Below are 12794 nucleotides of genomic sequence, written 5' to 3'. Positions count from 1 at the left end.
CAGGGGCGTCGGTAAACCTTTTTCAGTGGGGAGGGGGGGGGGGGGGTGTAGAGGCCAACGATTACCGACAAAACTAGCCACCAATTACCGACAAAATTAAATGTCCCAATATCTACAAATTTAACCCTATAAACCTGGGGCCGAAGGCTAAATTGTTTTTCCTATGGACTATCTATAGTACAGTACTTGCGTATGCGCAAATGATCATTTTCCTCGACGACATAAATATACGAATTATTTCGTCAACTTAGTCAGCATCATAGCTATATATTTTAATGCAGGCGCGGAGCTAGGATCTTATTTTAGGGAGGGGCGGTAGTGAGCAAGCGAATCACTTGAAAAGCGCGCGTGGGTGATAGGCCTCCAGCGCGAAGCGCGGAGGCTTAGACGTTTCCTTAAATTATTAGGAAAAGAAGACGATTTTTTGTACCGTTCTCGACTGTTAATCCTTGTCTAAATGAAGTTTACCCCCCCCCCCTCCAGCGCAAAGCGCGAAAGCTTTGACGTTTCATTAAATTATTATAAAAAGAAGACGATTTGCTGTACTGTTCTCGACTCTTAATCCTCATCTGAATTTAGTTTCCCCTCCCGCGCGGAAGTTTTGACGTTTCATTAAATTATTAGAGAAAGAAGGCGATTCGTTGCACCGTTTTCGACTCTTATTAAGCCCTATATTTATCTGAATTCAGTTTCCCCCTCTCGCGCGAAGCGCGGAAGCTTTGACGTTTCCTTAAGTTATTAGAGAAAGCAGACGATTCGTTGAACCGTGCTCGACTCTTAATCCTTGTCGGAATGAAGTTTCCCCCTCCCGCGCGAAGCGTGGAAGTTTTGACGTTTCATTAAATTATTAGAGAAAGAAGACGATTCGTTGTACCGTACGCGACTCTTAACCCTTATTTGTCTGAATTTATTTTCCCTCCCTCAGCGCGAAGCGCGGAAGCTTAGACGTTTCCTTAAATTATTAGAGAAAGACGATGATTCGTTGTACCGTTCTCGACTCGTCTAAATGAAGTTTTCCCCTCCCGCGTGAAGCGCGGAATTTTGGGCGTTTCATCAAAATATAAAGAAAGGAAGATGATTCGTCGTACCGTTGTTGTCTCTTAGTCCTTGTTTGAATTTAGTTTCCCCGAAAATGTTAAACCTCTGATTTATTTAGCTGATATTATAGGAAAGTGAAACTTCGAGAAAATACAAGTATTGTAGTTGTAGTCACTCTCGAAGTCGTCACAGCGGATAAAAGTCACAGTTCGTAGGGAAAAAAACTTGTCGGCTGACCGACAATATACATCTCACCGACTTCAAACTTCTGCATTGATATAGTACACGAGGATCGAGCAAGAATACCTACACAGCTGACCCGACACAGCAACATATTTACTCGTGTCTTTCTTGCTCCCTCGACGAGACGACTCCACCCAACAACCCCCTCTCTCTTTTACTCCCACTCCTCCTCTCTCAGGCTCTTACCTCCCCTCTCTCTCCTCTCTTTCATCCCCCGTTTCTCTTGTTTCCCCTTCTCTTTTTTCTTCTTTTTTTCCTTTTCTTTTTTTTCTTACTTTTCCTTTCTTTCCTCTCCTTCCTTTTTTTCTTTATTTCTCTTTCTTTCTTCTCTTTGCTTTCCTTTCTTTTACTTTCTTTCTTTTCTTTTCTTTTCCTTTTTTTTCCCGACGGCAGCGCAATTTTACTGACAATATCCTGACAGGTAGGGGTGTCGCACCCCACACCCCCCTTTGGAGACGCCCCTGAAGACAGTGCCAATCTTTTAACCAGGAAAAGTTGGTTAGTCTTTATCTTGCTTTCGTGAATAAATTAATAAACAATAATATTATTCACTCCAGTCTTTGAGTTTGCGCAATTTGCCATTAACCTCTGACCAACGTGTGATACTTGGAGCATTGCATTGGATCAGTGGTTTGGGTAGCAAGCGTCGGTAATTTGCATATCGCTAGAACCGCACCCTGCGTTAGGTATATCGGCACGGCACCAAAGATCTTGCTACACAGCAGATCCTTTTTTTTAAGCAGGCAGCCAGCTCATTAATGGCAAGCATTTATTTGCAACTTTTGGGTGAACGAGGGATTAAAGAAGAGGCGAGAAAGTGGGACCAAGTAGTTATTATTTCAACATGTATTCTTCCAAGAATTACGGAAGCAGATTTCCAGTCTCCAGGCCTCAATCTCCCCGAGGTTGCAACAGTTGTCCTGCATTGCATTACACACATAACTCTTCGAGATAGCGTAAGTGTTTTATTTAATATTGTCCATTATATAAAACAAGTCTAAACTGCAGTTTATATACAATTATATTCATGTTTAAAATGACAGAAAAGAAAAGATTTCACAGATCTAAATTGTAACAAATTGTTTATTTTATTGAAAAGTATTTAAATGATTTATACAAGAAACTTTCGTAGAAGAGTCTATCATTCCAGTTTCAATTTTAATTTCAATTTATTGTCCAATATTAGAAATTTGTTTTGCTTACATTTTACAAACATACAAAAAATCAAAATAAGTTTACATGCATAATATCTAGCATGTACTTTGAAATCCTTCAGAATATTGCTGTACAGAAGTTATCTAACGTTATTATAAACAAAATAAGTGTGAACGGGATGGCCCGGAAAGATTATAACATTACAGAAATAAAGAAAAACGTAATATTCAGGTAGCATTCTGATTGTATTTGCGGATAGAGAAGGGAACGAAGGAATTTAGAAAACGTTGAGTGCGACAATACATTGAACGAAGTCGTTAACCAGAAAAAACAAAACAACATAGTATGGAAAGAGTGGATGATTTTCGTTTTAACAATTTGTTTTACTTCTAGCATTATTTTGGATTCGCTTGCTTAATTCAAATTTTGAATTTCACCAGTGATCTTCCCTGCTTGTTTGGTGATACTCTAGAGTTTTCTTAACCCTATGTTAACTGGAGGGGGGGGGGGGTCAATTTGACCCCCCCCCTGTAGTAAGTCACGTGACCTTTTGTCTTTGCATGTCAGCCCGAAAATCGCTCATTTTTGCGATTTGTGTACAAAACATGGAAATAAGAGATAAAACATTGGTTATTTGGTCTTGTTTAAAGTTTAGGTGTTTGTTTTGGGGTCAAAATAGTTGAATTGTAGTTAGCAATGAAATAAAACAAACAACAATAAATACATAAGTTAAAAAAGACAATGAAATACATAAGAAATTATAAAAACAAGAGATAACATATAACCTGGCTCTTCCGATTTTTTTTGTCGTATTATTCCAAATAGTCTAACGTATGTAGTGAAAAGGAATGCTTAAACATGAATAATATATGATTTATGGGTAAAAATGTGAATTTTATGGCCTTTGCATAGATTACCATAAATATGCAAATGAGTGAGTTTTTCAAAAAATGAAATTACCATAGTATTCTATACACTTCACTTGACATGCATGCAAAAAATGCCGAGATTTTAGGGGAGGGGGATCAAATTGACCCCCCCCCCCCAGTAAAAACCTGGTCTGAAATAGCCCGGTTAACCCCCCCCCCCCCCCCGCACTCAGTGTTATTTAGGGTACGCGTATGCATGTTCCCTCCTTTTTTAAAAACACCCCCCCCCCCCCCTAAGTCCGGTGTGTAAAGTCAATAGGGGCCGATTTTGTGTGTGTTACGAGCTGGAATTTGGGGGGGGGGTAATATAGGGTTAAGTCTTTCTTCGGACTCTTCATAATATAACACTTTCTATAATGGATTTGTAGAACAAAGTAAGAATAGTCCTATCTACATGAAACCATTTAAGTTTCTTAAAAAATACATCCTTTGTTGAGCCTTTGAAAGAACGGACTTACACTGATCAGCCTATGATAATTTGTTGTCAATAACGGTGGCTAGATTCTTGTATGACTTGGCAATTTATATATTTTTTCTTTTATCGTGATAGGCAATACAACTGAACGTGTGGAAGTTCTGAACTAAAAAATCAGTTCTTTTGTTTTGAAAGTATTACGTTGAAGAAAATTTTGGTTGCACCACTCTTCAAACTTGTTCACCTTGTATCGATAATTACCCTTATCCTATTTCAATTATTAAACAGTATGCAAATTTATGCACGACACAGTTGGAAATTACGCATTGTAATGATATGCATGAAGTGTTGATACTTTTTTAGGAGCAATATTGTTATGAATAGGTTGGTATTGTTTTTGTACAGCCTTTACCATTTTCACGGTAAAACCTGCGACTAGAGGTACCAGCTGATCACATGACCAGTTTCGGCTCGAGAGAGCACCCACCCCTGACCGTTGGGAAGAGGAAGACGATTGGTTGACGATTGGCACGTTTCCTTGGCAACGAATGCTGTCATTGTCCCAAGCGAGGACTACAGAGGGATTGTTAAAAAGCTCTCGCGAGCCCAATTTGAAAGAGATCATGATTGTACAAACTCGTCCTTGTTTTCACGAAGTGACGGTAGTGAGGAAAATCGTAACGCACAGTGAATGCAATTTTTTTTCACTACCGTCACTTCGTGAAAACAGCGACGAACTATGTCCATCATACAGACAGAATGAATTGAATGTCTATTTTCTTTATATTATTTTTTGTTCTATAATACAAGCTTGAATAGAAACACATAATAAATATTTGAATTCCTATATTACTTGACTGAGCAGTGTGTGTTGAATACTGTTTAATAATTATAATAGAATCCTAAGTTTCCGTGACAATGAGAAATGATCTGGAAATCCTGTGAATTTATTGTGTCAATTATTTAGAAGTAAGGGATATACAACGTAATTGACACTGTTCGATTAACCAAGGAGGATATCTCTTTGGATTAACTGATATGACAACGAGTCTCTTTTACGAGAACTACATTTTTTTTAAAACAGTGACATCAGGAAGGGAAGGACTATTATGAGGAATGACTCCCTCCCCCTTTCAGCTTCTGCATTAAAAGTAATTATACAAGTATAAGAAGATTAACTTTGCCTCTCAAAAGTTTTACTCAGTCTCAGATTACCACATTGCTTCCCACTTTTAAAACGTTGATGCCCCAGCACTGAGCATTCATGGAAATTCACTTATAACACGATTACAATTTCAACTCAAGGACAATCTCAATAACCTATATTCAACATAAATCGTGTTTGGCCAGATAACGTACTACGTCTTTGTCTTGTTTACACATCTCAATAGGTTACGCACAAGGCTAATTGAAATTGCCTTCGATTGGTTTTTCGAAAGTTGTTGCGATCTTGTTATTACACTCAATTACTTACTTACACGAACACTCACTTAACGTCCAAAGACACTTCGAACACATGTCTTGAGTTGGGGCAGATAGACATTCAAGAAATGACATTGCTTGGCTCTGGCTGCTCTACCGTTTCTGAACCCTGGAGATAACTCTTTGTGCCTCAGTTCTTGTGGAGTGAATAGAGGCCAAGGGGTATGCTGTCAGTCAGGGGATGGTCCAGATCTGACTTGTTTGGATCTCTGCAAGTAGCCCATCAAGAGAGAAGGGAAACGTATAGTATTTGTCAAGATGATTATGTTGTTATTTAGGTGTATCTTAAAGACCGTCAATACTACTGGGTCAGAAGGGATTAGACCACACAGCGAGGTCACTGACAGGCGGCTATCTCATTAACTCAGCTCTTAACTAACATAAGAAAAAGAGGATCATGGGGGACCAACAGGCACCGATTGAGGAAGTTTTCTATATAGAGGGAGCAAGAAGGTACAAGTAGGACAGTGGGGCTTTAAGAACTGGAATAATGGCGCTATAATTACAACAACAGTTTTCTTAAACTCAGCATTTCAACTTTTATTTGAGATTGGATCACCCATCTAATGACAAGCTGATAATTGTATTCAAACTTAATGATCACAAGCAACGCTGGGATGGCGTATTTTATTTTTACCCCATCATCCTGAGTAATGCATGGACATCTAGAGATTTCGCCAGCAAAAATGATAATCACTTGGCACATTCAACATTCTATTGGCAAATGCATGCATCTTTCATGTTGTTAGTCTGCATATTCGCTGCCATTCCCATCCGTATTGATAAGATGTTAAACACTAATGAACACCAACGCTTTAAAATTACAATTAGGAGATTTTTTTTTAATTGTACAGTTTAATTCATCAGCAACATTATTGAGAAGGTGTTCAATATAGCTTACATTCCTCCTAAACTTATCAATCATTTTTAACGTTACTCACCCTGTCTTGGCAAAGTTAGTCCAGTATCTCATCATCTGAACGGAGAGGGCCTTTTCTTCTTCTGTGACGTTGTGTCCACGAACAAGATAAAGTTCATCAATAAACGGAAAACCGAAGACAAACGCCAGTTCTTCTCCATGACCCGCCTTTAACCAGGGGGTAGATGGGATGATGTCTCTGAATTGGAAGAAACTCCTAGAATAGAAAAGATGAAGAGTGATATCAGGTAAGATGAGAATAAGAAAAAGATTGAATGAAAATAAGATAAAGCTAAGTATTACTGTTGAAGGTGAAGACAATGACATTGTTGAGAAAAGAAATGATATGACGATAAAGATAAGACAAATATAAATATATGTATCTATATATTGTTATTCCGAGAATAGATTTGAGGATAAAGATAAGGTGAAGATAATGTGAAGGTGAATACAAATGTCATTGTTGAGAAAGAAAGAAAAATGAGTTATCAAAATAAGACATAAATAAAGATTAAGACAAAAGAAATGAAAATGATATGAAAATAAGTTGAAGAGGTAGATAAAGACCTTGATAAAGACAAAGGTTAAATGAAGAAATTGATGTCATGAAATAAAGCTGATCAATGAACCATTATGGATGAGGTGAGGTGAGAGATGATGGGTAATATAAGAAGTGGTGATGAAGATTACATGAATATGAAGATGATAATATAGGCCTACGTAAGATCAAGGTAAAGATGCTGATAAAAAGATAAGATAAGATAAAGAAAACATGATGAAAACGTAGGATAACGGTGAAGTTGAGATCAATGTAATGTAGATATATTGAAGATAAAGATAACAAGAAATACAGGTAACATGGAGTAACGATAAGATAAAGATAAGATGGAGATGAAAATAAAGATATAAAACATAAAATTCTATATCGAATATATGAGATGAGCATAAAGATGAATATATGATGAAGAAGAGGATAAAATGGAGATAAAGATGAAGGTGAGATGAAAAAATGGATAAGACGAAGCTAAGTTAAAGATGACTGAGATGAAGAAAGGATAAGATGTAGATAGGTGACGATGATTATTACATAACTAACTTTGTTGGCTCGTGCGTGAAGACGTATTTGTAGATTTTTCTCCCAGTGCTGTCGTGAGCTCGAAGAACCTTATCCGTTGTGCAGGCGTAGTAGACGTCAGTTTCAACGTCGACAAAGCTACGGAAAAAGTCTCCGTCAGGTTCTGACGACATCGCACAATTTGTATACATCTCCAAGGCTGCGCTACGTAGGATACTTCCAGTAAACCCCATACCCGACATCATCCTAGTCACGTGATTCTGAGCAGTCTTTAATGAGAAGATCGGGTTCAGGTAAACGGAAAAGATAAGTTGTGAGCTTTCTCATTTTTAAAGGCAGTGCCACAGAATAGCAATTTCACATAGGATCGCTTTTGAAATGCCCACATCAAATTCATATTCCAAACATAACTTACATTCATCTAATCAATTTATTGTTTGGACCAAAGTGTAATATCCCATGTGTGTATGTAGTCCCACACACTGTGATTTTCACTATATTTCATCAGCAACCTTTACTGATTATGTTGCTATAACATTATCCTTTGCATGCTGATGACCATGCAGTGTCCTATATCATAAAACCTGTTATTTAATATCAAGTGCCAAACTTCTCAACTTTACCCATAAGCTGATATGAGGATGGTGAGGTTGGCCCCGGTAACGCTGACCGTATGAAAAATATGGCGTTAGAGTGCCTTCATCTTTGTTGTAACCGGCCATGATTGGACAGCGGATGAAGTCACGTGCCCGATACAAGTTGGTGGGTGTGTCTTCCAGGAAAAGACCGTCCACGTGAATTTGGTATCGTCCGTAGATCTGGTAGGCAATTTAAGAAAAGAAAAAAAATCCCCATAAAATAATCGAAGAAGAATTGTGAATTCCATGCATGCATGGATGGACGAAATTAACGGATATCAGGTACGGATCCATTGTCGTTAGAAAGGGGAGGGACGGCAATCGTGTCGACATCGATTTCCTCGGGAATTCCGCCGGCCATTTCCTTGCATTCTTGGCAGGCACGTAGCCAGAGTTTGATGTGGGGGGGGGGGGGCATGTAATCGATCGAGGAAAAAAAAGGGTCTAAAAAAGTTCAACCGATCCTGGAAATTTGGGGGGGGGGGCACGGGCACGTGCAATTAACAAGACTTATTCGAAAATTGATTTCGTACATAGAAAACCAGGGGCGTGGGGTGTGACACCACACCCAAACATAAAATTGTCGGAATTTTGCAAAAAAAATAGACATTGTGGAACTCATGCTGAATCTTTATAAAATATCTAAATTTTCATATCTGACGACCTTGGTTTTTTTTTTCTTCTTCAACTTTATTTTTACCGACTGGTTTATCGCACCCCATCCCTCCCTTCCATTTCAACGATAGTGTCATAAACCCCTGCAGAACGCAGATCAAAGCTCTTACCCCTCCTGCAGCTCTCATAAGACTCTTCGCATCCCTGGATCTCAAACATGCTATAAGGTCCAATGAAGATGAATTAAGACATCTCATCTTCTGGCCTAGACGTATGGCCCTGTTTTGATCCGCCTCTATCGAAGGGTTCTTGAATCCCCATTCGGAGAAGGAATTCCCACTCTATACAGCGAGGAAAATATACAAATATTGATTATAAGATCAGATCGCCACTCTTAATTTGTGTAAATCAACTGTGGTATATACTATGTGTCATAAAATACTAACCTTTTTTTTTCTTCCAAACGCAAACAGAAATAATTGCGTATAAAACCACCTCTCTGCAAAGGAGGCTTCATTTGCCTGACGAGAAATTGTTCAAAGAGTAAATCTAAAATGGACAGTGTATAAATGGTGAGGACATCTATTGAAGTTATGCTTGTATGAAGGCCCATTTTTTTCTATGTATAATTTCATGGGACCTTACATGTTAGTTATGTACACCTAATATGGTGTTTTATGGAAATACATAAACATTAACTAAAAATCATATTAAATCAAAATAATCTGAAATGTAATAATAATAATAATCATATATAGAATTTATAAAGAGCAAAATCCAATTAAAAATTAAATGCTCAAGACGCACTGGTGCAAAACATGAAAATACATAAACATACTTGTACAAAAAATATAGTATAACACAAAAAGAAGAAATATCATAACAACTAAGAGCAGACTGCCTTCATATATAGGCTTGATTTAATAGCGCAGGTAATAATCGCAATCGTAATGACGCCTCGTGTGCAATCGGCATTATAATTTGAAAAAAATGATAACAATAATTATTAATAGTAAAAAAAAAAAATGATGCTATCATAATAATAATGTTTAAAAAATAATAATAATAGAGTCTTGTATAAAGCTCATTTATGGCACAATACTTCTGGCGCTCTATTTATGGAAATAATATTGAATATTTAATCAGCACTGGGAATGGATCAAACAATATACTCTGGCAGAAATGCTTTCTTCGTATTGAATTTAAATGAATTTAAGGTTGTAAATGATTTTCATCGAGCCTGGAAGTGCATTCCATAGATCTGGACCATGCAGGATAAATAATCAGTGCTGGGACATGGATTAAAACCCCGTTCTTTTTTGGTTCATATATAGTCCGGAGACTTATTGGACCACAATCCTCTTCCTAGTTATGCCAAGAAGACTGATAACAGGCCGACAGCAGACCGACAACAGACCGACAGCAGACCAACAATAGACCGACAACAGACTGCATGAACAAGAAATGTATTTTTGCTCCGGAAATCAAGGCAAGACTCTGTCGGTTTAGAATTGGTCTGGAGTCGATTTGGCGGAGTGACTGAGGTAGCAGGTATCACTGCCAAATGACTAACCCTGTTATCGATCTGTTGTTGGTCTGGTGTCAGTTTCCTTGGTTTGACTGAGATATAAGGGTTAGCACCTTTAAGGAATCTTTAGCCCGAAATGTGACACACTAACCTGCATTATGGCTTGACTGAAGAGCCCTCGACTCAACTTAGAAAGCAGGAGAAAATCCACGCTTGCAGCCCCGGCACTTTCACCGAATATAGTTACCCTATTCCCGTCACCACCGAAGGCTGATGACCAAAACAAGTAAGAAAATCAATATATGGATCATGATGATGATGATAATACGACTACGACTGCTGCTGCTGCTAATTGCTACTATATACACTACTACTACCACTACTATTACTTCTATTACTAAAACTACTACTACTATACTACTGCTAATTATAAAAGTAATGATAATAGCAAGGATAATAATGACTATGATGATAATAATAATGATAATCATAATCATAATCATAATCATAATCACGAAATAGTATACAGTAGGCTTGCGGGTGCACCATGCAGTGACGGATCCAGGGGGCCGAAACGGCCGCGGCCCCCCCCCCCCCCCCTATTGGCGGCGCAAAAAAAGGGAAGAAAAAAAAGAGGAAGAAAAGAAGAGAAAAAAAGAAAGGAGAAGAGGAGAAAAAAAGGAGAAGAGAAAGAAAGGAGAAGAGAAAGGAAAAAAAGAGAAAAGAAAATAGAAGAGAAAAGATAAATAAAAAGGCCCCCCCCCCCCCCCCTCCCTTCAACTCCGGGGTCGGAGGACCGAATTTGTGTTCCCTAAATTTCCGATAAAGAGTTACTTTTCACGAAACAAAGTCCGGCCCGCAATACACAAAAATCCGGCCCGTACTGACTTTACACACCGGAGACAGAGGGGTGCTTTCAAAGAGAGGGAACATACATGTGCGTACCCTAGATAACACTGAGAGGGTGAGGGGGGGGGTGGGGAAAAGAAAAGTCGGTGAGAAAGGGGGAAAGGCAAGGAAATGGCGCTAAGTGACAGTAACGACAAATATGGGAAACTGTAATCCGGAGATTAGGGGACATTCCAGAAGCTCATTGGCAAACGTTATTGAATAGAGGGGGGCCGGGCCGGCCGCATAAAATCTCGAGCCGCGGATTCAAAGTTAAACGTTAAGTACAGCCCCTGCGGTCATCACTCTTTAGTGAGAAATTTGAAAAGGGCACAATATTTTGGATGTCTTTTAAATAGAAGTTATATACTCAACAGTCAAATTTTAAATTAACGGTAGGGCCGCTTCACAACTCTTATTTTGCCCTTCATTTGGATTCAGCTCGTATTGACTCGCTTGTGATTGTATTAGAACTCATGTTGGTAGTAATCATGGACAAGGGCGGCGATCCTGGGCCCGATATGGGGACAAGTCTCCCAGGAAATTTAGTAAATAGCTAGAAATAAATATAGCGGAAAGAACGTACATATCGGGCTTAGGGATTTTTTAGAATGCATAATAAATTATTTCAGCATTCAACATTGCAAAATCTCGCTTGGTCGCTACGCCCCGGCCCCGGCCCTCGCCCGATAGCACAAAATTATGACGCTCCCGGCCGTGATTTATCCATGGTAGGTGTAATAGAGAACGGTACAACGAATCGTCTTCTTTCTCCAATAATTTAATGAAATGTCAAAGCTTCCGCGCATCGCTCGGGAGGGGGCAACTGAATTCAGACAAGGATTGGGAGTCGAGAATGGTAAAACGAATCATCTTCTTTCGCAAATAATTTAATGAAACGTCAACGTTTCCGCGCTTCGCTCGGGAGGGGAGGGGGGGGGGGGGAACTCAATTCAGACAAGGATTAAGAGTCGAGAACGGTACAACGAATCGTTTTCTTTCTCTAATAAACTAATGAAACGTCAAAGCTTCCGCGCATCACACGGGCAAGGGAAAACTTAATTCAGACAAGGATTAAGAGTCGAGAATGGTACAAAGAATCATCTTCTTTCTCTAATAATTTAATTAAACGTCAAAGCTTCCGCGCTACGCGCGGGAGGGGGGGGGGGGACGGGAACTCAATTAGACAAGGATTAAGAGTCGAGAATGGTACAAAGAATCGTCTCCTTTTCCATATAATTTAATTAATCGTCAAAGCTTCAGCGCTACGCGCTGGAGGGGGGGGGGGACGGGAACTTAATTCAGACAAGGATTAAGAGTCGAGAATGGTACAAAGAATCATCTTCTTTCTCTAATAATTTAATTAAACGTCAAAGCTTCCGCGCTACGCGCGGGAGGGGGAGGGGACGGGAACTCAATTCAGACAAGGATTAAGAGTCGAGAATGGTACAAAGAATCGTCTCCTTTTCCATATAATTTAATTAAACGTCAAAGCTTCCGCGCTACGCGCTGGAGGGGGGGGGGGACGGGAACTCAATTCAGACAAGGATTAAGAGTCGAGAATGGTACAAAGAATCGTCTCCTTTTCTTTATAATTTATTTAAACGTCAAAGCTTCCGCGCTACGCGCGGGAGGGGGGGGGGGGACGGGAACTCAATTCAGACAAGGATTAAGAGTCGAGAATGGTACAAAGAATCGTCTCCTTTTCCATATAATTTAATTAACGTCAAAGCTTCCGCGCTACGCGCTGGAGGGGGGGGGGACGGGAACTTAATTCAGACAAGGATTAAGAGTCGAGAATGGTACAAAGAATCGTCTCCTTTCCTTATAATTAATTAAATGTCAAAGCTTCAGCGCTACGCGTGGGAG

The 12794-nt window shown here is 39.2% G+C and overlaps 1 protein-coding gene across 1 annotated transcript; it reads right to left on the bottom strand.

The window, feature by feature from the left end:
* Positions 1-4518: 4518 nt before the first annotated feature.
* Positions 4519-10328, bottom strand: LOC752211 (acetylcholinesterase-like). Its single transcript, XM_030981342.1, has 6 exons — positions 10189-10328; positions 8680-8850; positions 7880-8074; positions 7278-7525; positions 6204-6398; positions 4519-5471 (listed from the first exon to the last, which is right to left on the bottom strand). Exons 1-6 carry the CDS (start codon positions 10192-10194, stop codon positions 5393-5395), a joined length of 894 nt encoding a protein of 297 aa, XP_030837202.1. The 5' UTR covers positions 10195-10328; the 3' UTR covers positions 4519-5392.
* Between the last annotated feature and the right edge of the window lie 2466 nt (positions 10329-12794).

This window comes from Strongylocentrotus purpuratus, unplaced genomic scaffold (genome assembly GCF_000002235.5).
Source record: "Strongylocentrotus purpuratus isolate Spur 01 unplaced genomic scaffold, Spur_5.0 spur5_scaffold_11, whole genome shotgun sequence".
NCBI lineage: Eukaryota > Metazoa > Echinodermata > Echinoidea > Camarodonta > Strongylocentrotidae > Strongylocentrotus > Strongylocentrotus purpuratus.
This window is presented reverse-complemented; position numbering and strand designations above follow the sequence as displayed.

Excerpts from the sequence above, each read along its gene's own strand:
- LOC752211 (XM_030981342.1), bottom strand. Across the intron at positions 7,526-7,879 it reads ATCCTCATATCAGCTTATGG|ACTGCTCAGAATCACGTGAC; the intron begins GTAAAGTTGAGA and ends TTCTCATTAAAG. Across the intron at positions 5,472-6,203 it reads ACTAACTTTGCCAAGACAGG|AGATCCAAACAAGTCAGATC; the intron begins GTGAGTAACGTT and ends GGCTACTTGCAG.